We start from the raw sequence: 8,738 nt of genomic DNA on the forward strand, positions 1-8,738 counted from the left end.
TTATTATATCGGGCCGGGCCAGGTTGGGCCCGGGCCAAAAAAGTTGTGCCCGAGGCCCGGCCCATTTTCTAAATGGGCCTCATTTTTTGCCCAAGCCCATATTTCAAGCCTATATTTTTACCCAAACTCGGCCCGACGGCCCGCCCGGCCCATGAGCACCTCTACGTAGAGACAAAGCATGGCAGTACCACGTGATTACACATCTATAAATTTTTTCTTTTTTCAAAAATCTCTCTCTCAACGTAACTATCCTCGTCATGAAACAAAAATTTAATCAGCTTCAACTTACTCGAATTCATGTCTTGTTAGAAGCTGGTAAGGGCCTTTAAAATGGAAAATTATTATTTAAGTCTTTTAAATATTTTTAAAATTTTAAATTAGTAAATATAAAATTATATTTTGACCTTTCAATATTATATATATTCAATTTAATTTTTTAAAAGTTATAAAGATATAGACTATTGTCGAAACCGTTTTTGAAAACAAAAAAAATTGTCCACTTTTAAAAATAAAACTGGAGTCGCCACCGATCCTTTATTAAGGTGTGACCGGCCCACCTTAAAAATGATTTTGGTCTGCGAATTTTGAAAACAGTTCGAGTCAAGATTCACATGACGAGGAAGGGTTAGCACCCTCGTAACGCCCAAAAATCGGTACCAAATTGACTATTTAATGTCTTAGTGTCGAAAGTTAAAAAAGATTTTAAAATAAGCTTGAATGATGAAATTTGCAAAAGGATAACCAATTGTTCAAGTCATGTAAAGAAATTGAGTCCCAATACGTTAGGGTACAATTCCTCATAATCCCCGAACTTTGGATATCTCTCTTATTTTATACGAAAATCTTCATTTCGAGAAAGTAACATGCCACACCCAATACGTTAGGGCACAACAAGTTAAGTTCCCAAAAATGATTTTTATGCATTTTGAATAAAAACTATTCTTAGTCATTTAGGATTGACGAAGAAAATCGGAACCCAATACGTTAGGGCTCAATTTCCCTCGAAAATCCCAAACTTCCAAAAATGCTTTTATTCAAAAAAAACCTTTAAATCAAGAAAATAACTTTGATGTATTTTCAAGAGGGTATGTTAAAGAGCTAATATACAATATGATACAGATCCTTTAATTTTCAGCATACACGAATAAATATTCACAAAAACATATACAAGTACAATTAACAAGTAAATTTGCAAATATATGTACACATATATTTATTACGCATATACAAGGATACATAAAAAATGGAATGGAGTATAACAATCAAAACTAACAAAAATGCATGCATATATATTTGAAAATCGTGAAAATAAAATAAAAATATAAAAGTATGTACATGTGTATATATTTACAAGATAAAAAAATGTTTAAGTATACATGAAAATCTGCATTCGCATATATTTAGATATACATATATATATATAATATATAAAATAATAGATTATGTAAAACAATATAAATATTTATAATAATTTTAAAAACGGGTACATAAGTGTATTAAAACGTGCATGTGTTATGGAACATATATATATAAATATAAAGTATAAAGTATACAAAGAAATTTAGAAAAGTAAAATAAAACAAGTATGCATGCGTAAAACATATGCAAATTTAAACACTCAAAAGTATATATTAAAATATGCACATATATTATATAAAAATATGCGTGTATATGTATTGCAATTATAGTAGTAATAATAATAGAAAACAACGCAATAATAACAATATAATGTAACATAATAATAGTAAAAAAAATATAAAAAAAAATGAAAAGAAGGATTGAATTGAATTTAAAACAAAAAATGGGGGGCAAAATTTAAAACAATAAAAAAGATCAATTTGAACACGCGAGCGATAGTGGGGGACTAAAAAGGAAATAATTCCTTCCCTTCCAAAACGCTGCGCAATGTGGTATCAAATTGAAATAAAAATGAAATACGCAACCCAAATTTTAAAACGAATAAAAAGGATTTAATTGACGTGCGCTGCAAAAGAAAGGGGCTAAATGCGCAAATTCCCCACCTGACGTCAGAGCGCGCGGATCCTCCCCTTCGGGTCGGGTCACCGCGCGGGTCAGGGCCTGGACAAAACGGCACCGTTTTGAGGTTTTAATAAAACAAAATTTCCTTTTCAAAATCATTCAGAACCGAATGAAAGAAGAAAAAAAACTAAAAAAAAAAATCCTCTGGTGTTCTGCTAGGGTTTTCCCCCCCAAGCGTCCTCGCGCCGCCGCTCGCCTGGCCAAGCTCCGATCGCGACGGAGATGGCCACCAGTCCGGCGTCCTCAACAAATGAGGTAAACCCTTTCCCTTTTCTTTGTTATTTTTTTAAAAAACCATAAAACGCAAAAGGAGAGAAAAAAATAAAATAAAAATGAAACTAAAAGAACCCGACTCACCTTAAAAAAACTTTATACTCTGTTTTCCTTTCAATTTCTTTTTTCTATTTCTCTGTTATTCAATATCCGTCCCTTTTTACAGATTTCAAAGGGCCTTTTATAGGCCAAAAATAAAATAAATCGAGGGGGAAAAATAATCTTGCTTGCTGTTTTTTTTCTCTTTGGACTCCTTGAGTCCGTTTTTCAGGTGTTCGTGGAGAGTTTGGCGCGCGTGGAGGCCGAAACGTGCGGCGATCGGGCGTTGGGCGCGGCGCGAGTACTGTTGCGGCGTTGAGGCAGATGCGGCGCTCCTTATTGCTTAGGGTTTTTCTGCTTAACTTTGTAGTGTTGGGCCAGGAACCGTTTTGGGCCGTCTGTTTAATTTTGTAATGTTGGACTAGGAACTGCTTTGGACCGATTGGGCCTTATTACAACTATAAAAAAATTAAAATTTCATTCGATCCCTCTAAAAAATTGTTCTAGCTTCGCCCCTGGTATTCTTACATTGATAACTATACTCATATTAATCGAGCTAAAACTCAACCAATCATACATCTATAATCTTATTCTTATTTTAATTGTTTTATTGGATGATCGAGTATTTATTATAAAATTACTAAAAAGTATAACCACTTATTTGGTCATTCAACTTAAAAATAAAGTCATTTTAGCTATTCATTTAAATTTTTCTTATTTTTAACTCTTAAACTTGTATTATTTGTTAAATCATCCCAAATGGATAAGAAACTTAGCGCATATTAACTTTGCTGACGTGACATCCATGTAGGAGTCCACGTATATGCCACATTAGTAATTAATTATTTTTAAAAAAATTATAAAATATTAAAAATTGCAAACTTATACTTTTTATATTTTTAATTTTTTGAATTTTATTTTAAAATTTAATTAATTGTTAATGTGGCATCAATGTGTATGACAGTTAAGAAAGTTAACAAATAGACGAAAATTTAAATGGAAGAATAAAATGATTTTTTGTGAAGTTAGAAGGCTAAATTAGTCATTATATATACAATTTAAACCCAAAACACCATGTATGATATACATTTAACTTTAATTTTATCATGGTAACCAAAACATCAATAGATTATTTATGTAAAATTTTAATAAATATATTTGTTACATAAATTTTTTATTCATATCACGTGTAGTTTAATAAATTTTTTTTAACTGAGTAGATTTATAAATATAAATATATGATCATAACTACACATAAAGAGACTTAAACAATTAAACCTGAATGCTCAAATTGAAACCTTTATGTTTTTATTAAGTTTATTATATTTTAATTGATCGAAAATATATTATTTAAACTTTGTACATTATGATTCTCGAACTTCAATTTTGTTATCTCAATCAAAATTTCATCCACTAATCATATTATATTTAATTATTTTATAATATTTATTTTTTTATATAAGACCATCTTAAATTCAGACACTTAAATGTGTATCTACTTAAACTACCACACAAATAAAATCATTAATTACTTATATTAATTAGAATATGGTAAACATCTTTGATCAACGGGTCAAATGTTGAGTTCTTATAATATAAAAATATATTTTAGATTTTTATATTTTGATATAATGTTATTTTTATGTAAATCGGGTTTAATATTATCATATTTTAAGAAAATAATCACAGTGTGTGAAGATTCTAGAAGTTCAAACAAAACATCATTAATATCCCTTTTTTTCAAGGTTCGAAAGGAAGAAGGGCAGAAAGTGACGCCCACAGCAGAGGAATTTCTGAGAAAAATCGGTGAAAGTGCTATTAAGGATTAATATATCATTTAGGACTTGAATTTATCTTAATATTCAATTTGATATTTGAATTGTGTACCAAAGTTTAATTTGGTATTCATACCAAATCACATCATGCTGTTCAATAAATGCTTGACATGTGTGCTCGATATATACTTATTCTCGTTGAAGTGTAAATACGAGAGCATGAAGTATGAGCCTTCAAAAACTAAATATCAAGGACCAAAACCATAATTTCACCAATTATAATCACACTGTTCAATATTTACATAAAGAAAAAAAAATGGAAAATAAGGACACGGATTTTGGGACCCAATTGTAATATTTTCCACAATCTAATCTTCGGGCCGAAGTACTGACTGCTTTATGAAGCACTTACTATATACTCATTTCCCCCATCAAAGCAAAGCAAAGCAAAGCAAATCATCCGTTTGTGCCTTCCTATCCATGCAATGAACAACCTCAAGCTCAAAGGCTATGGCTTCAACCCCTCCGAGCAAATCCTCATCGGCTATCTCCGAGACCGAACACTGTTCGGCCGTGATTACTTGGTCCAAGACATCATCGACCTCGGTCACGATATTTGCAACTATGATCCATGGGATCTACCTAGTATGTTCCCTTGTTTTTGTCTTTCTTTTATTCAATTACTTACTAACATTCTCTTTAAATTCGATTCTTTCTATTCGTAGGTTGCGATTCTATCACACCGAGTGATTCGGAACGGTTTTTTATTTACCCGAAAACGTATAAGTATGCAAACAGTAAGTCCAAGGTGATTGGTACGCCTACAGGACAAGTACCGAAAGGTGAACAATGGCAGCCGATGATAAATCGAGCTACCAAGAACGGAAATTGGAAAGTCTCGGGGGATCAAGTTGATGTAAAGTCTAGTGATGATACTAAACAAGTGATTGGTATTAAGACAAGGTTGTATTTCAGGCACAATAGCTGCCCAAACAAAACAACATGGACGTTATATCAGTTCGAACTTGTTGGTATTGATCCTTGCCAAGTAAGTTATTCCTTAAACTCGAACCGATTTTCGGTTGCGTTGCGTTTATTGTAATGAATTTTTCTTCTCATTGATTTTTGTAGGATAAATATTTTCTTGGTAAAGTGATAATGAAAAAGCCAACCAATATTTCAAGTAACAATATAGACGATCAGATCTCAATTCCGCAGGTTAGTTAACTTCAATTCGTGCCAACAATGGTGACTAATTAAAATACTACACATCGAGTTTACGTTTTATGCATATTTCAAGTTCGAGCAGAACTTGGTCCGGAGCCATTAGTTGAAACGGAAGTAACTAATGAGTACGATGAGTGGACTCAAAGTGAACAAACTAATGAATTTATAACACCCTATCCAGTTTTCGACAATGAGAACTTTATTGCTAACGGGAATGAAGTGATCTCCTATCACCAGTCGCAAGTAATAACACTTTTCTCGGAAATTTTTAAAATACTACACATCGAGTTTATGTTTTATGTATATTTCAAGTTCGAGTAGAACTCGGTTCAGAGCCATTAGTTGAAACCGAAGTTACTAATGAGTATGGGTGGACTCAAAGTGAACAAACTAATGAATTTATAACTCCCTGTCCGGTTTTCGACAATGAGAACTTTATTGATGATTGGAATGAAGTGATCTCCAATCACCAAGCACAAGTAAGAACACTTTTCTCGGAAATTTTTAAAATACTACACATTGAGTTTATGTTTTATGTATATTTCAGGTTCAAGTAGAACTCGGTTCAGAGCCATTAGTTGAAAACGAAGTAACTAATGAGTACGGGTGGACTCAAAGTGAACAAACTTATGAATTTATAACTCCCTGTCCGGTTTTCGACATTAATGATGGGAATGAAGTGATCTCCAATCACCAGTCACAAGTAAGAACAATTTTCTCGGAAATTTTGAAGTTTAGTTCATTTAATTCATGTAATTACTGTTAAAACGGGTCTCAAAATCTACAGATAAATATGGAGCTAATTAGAAGCTTGGAAGCACCTAATATAGGTATTGAGGATCAAAATCAATCATACCGGAATATTGGGATCGATATTAATGATCGAACAGTCCCTGATGGAAGCAATCAACTTAATATAGTTGCAGTTGCAGAGAATGAAAGCTCAATGTTGCCTTCTAATTTACATGACCTAATTCAAATGGTGAGTAACTTCTATATTGTTCATAAAAAAACAGGCATAAAACATGTTGAAAAATCTAATATTTGCTTGTTCAATATGATCCAGAAATGGTCTGACTTATACAACTTATACGGCTGGTGCTGAGATAGAGAGCACCAATTTGCCCCCTTTGGATGTGGCTGAATCTTCCTACTCGACGGATTCAGTCCGTAAAAGATCAGCCTTGGAGGTTGAAGGATCGGGCACCGGTGTAGAAACTGAATTGGCTCAACAACAAGCAAAGAGAAGTAGATTATAAAGTTCGTGTTGCTTATCTCCCGTATTTGATTAGTGCTTATAAGTCGTAATGTTAGACCTATCCTCTTATAAGTTAGTTTTAGAGGTTGGGTTTATGTTTATTTGACTTGGGTTTACGTTGCTTGTATTACAAGTTAGGTTTTGAGGTCGTGTGTTTCGATATGTTTCAACTATATATATGGACATCTATAATAGCAAAGCGTGGCTTGCTTGATATATATATATATATATATATTAATATAGATATATTTATTTCAAAAGTTATAACATGTAATTTCTTGACATTTGTTGATGTTGTAAGAGTAAAGACAGAGATAGTGGGGAGCATAACAAACTAAAGTGGCAAAAGAACAACAGGTTAGTGGTCAAAAAGGCAGAGAATAATGAAGAAAAATTAGGGTTGGAAAAAAAGCATAAAAGTTTGCAAGTAATTTCATTCCAGAAAAATAAAATGTCACATTTTTAAGAGATTAAAGAAAAAAAAAATATCAATGTTGCCGGCTAAGTTCTAGCTCGATTGTTATTAGTATTATTGTCTACGTAAGAGGACGTGGGTTTGAACGTGTTGAAACACATTTATCCTTTTATTGAAGGATTGGAGAGCGACTATAAATAATTCTAGTCAATTTGTATAATAATAATATCAATGTTTGATGGATCAATACTTTTTATGTCGATTAGTTATAGGGAAATGATGAATAACTTACATTATTTAAATCAAAACATTAAATAACGGGTTCAAAGCTAGACAATTATTTTTCATTAAAATTACAAGAAAATTACGTCTCATTAAAAAAACAACTTTTATGACAATTAGTTATAGGTAAGTTACAAATAATTTAGTTTTATTTAAGTCAAGAAATTAAATCTCAAGTTTAAATCTAAATAATCCCTTTTCCTTCCTCTAATTAAAAAAAACCGTTATAAGAAAATAATGCATAATTTATTGAAATAAATAGCGTAAAAGTATTATTAGGAGTCATATTTCATTTTGTTTCCTCTATTGAAAAAGTGCAATTAGCACTTGTACATTACATAATAGAGTAAAATAGTCATTTTTGTTAAAATTTTCGTCCATTTGTACTGTTATAAATTGGTCTCGTTGACGGAACAACTAGACAATAACGTCACGTGTTCCTCATGCTGACGTATAAAGATAAATTTTTAACAGTAGAAATGGATAAAATTTTTAATAGAATGACTAGTTTGCTCTTTGATCTAACGTATAAAGATTATTTTACCTTTTTTTTTTGAGTAAATAAAGCAAACTATAATCTAACTCCTAGTAAAGGGACCTCAATAGTACTTTTACCAATAAAAAGAAAAGTGTTAGTGCATGGTGTTGATAGTATACGATACATCTTTAATTTTTTTTTTTTATGTATATGAACAACTAAGATTGTTTAAACCGGACTAGATTTCAATCGGATAGGTTGGACCAAGAATTAATTGAGATATGGGTTCGGAGAAAGATATTGAACCGGTTAACTCAGGAATCAATATGGACTAGTTGAACTAAACAAAAGATCGATTGACTCAAACGATTAAATCGATTGAACTGGATTTTTAATATTTTTAATAAGTTATTTAATTGAATAGGATGCACTGAACAAATCGATTAGATCAATAATCTATTTGCCTGACCAATTCGATTATTGATTTAGTTCTAAACAACTTTGTCAACAAGCAAAACCATAAAGGGAAAGAAGCTTTGGACGCAAGTAGGGTAAGAGTTGAGTGTTATTTTTTCTACGAAAAGATTGGGATGAAGATAGCGATATATTAGAAGCAAATTTGGTGCCCAAGAAAGACCTTTTTATGTGTGCTTATAATATAAGGACAACCATATTAGTGGGGAACATAACAAACTAAAGTAAGCCAAAGAAAAATTTGGAAAAGGCCAAAAAGGTACGTGGCTATTGACAATTTAAAAGAAGAATCATGAAAATTCTAAAAGAATAATCCTAGTGAATTAGACAATTCGTGTCAAAGATCGTAGAAAAATATTGTTTGGATTTTGGTTTGTAAATTCAATTCGAAACTTTCAAAGTTATTTCATGAAAAAAATATTGAATTGTAGAAGATAAGGAGAATGTGAGTTTTCGGTTGGTGCCAGTGGTATAAAC

At 31.7% G+C, this 8,738-nt stretch overlaps 1 protein-coding gene across 1 annotated transcript; it reads left to right on the forward strand.

Annotated features, from left to right (window-relative positions):
* The first annotated feature begins 4,578 nt into the window (after positions 1–4,578).
* Positions 4,579–6,604, forward strand: LOC128039693 (uncharacterized). The gene is made up of 6 exons (XM_052627874.1): positions 4,579–4,772; positions 4,853–5,175; positions 5,259–5,345; positions 5,902–6,057; positions 6,142–6,336; positions 6,421–6,604. The coding sequence occupies exons 1-6, from the start codon at positions 4,613–4,615 to the stop codon at positions 6,457–6,459; spliced, it is 960 nt and encodes a 319-aa protein (XP_052483834.1). The 5' UTR covers positions 4,579–4,612; the 3' UTR covers positions 6,460–6,604.
* The last annotated feature ends 2,134 nt before the right edge of the window (positions 6,605–8,738 follow it).

Source organism: Gossypium raimondii, chromosome 3 (genome assembly GCF_025698545.1).
Source record: "Gossypium raimondii isolate GPD5lz chromosome 3, ASM2569854v1, whole genome shotgun sequence".
Lineage (NCBI taxonomy): Eukaryota > Viridiplantae > Streptophyta > Magnoliopsida > Malvales > Malvaceae > Gossypium > Gossypium raimondii.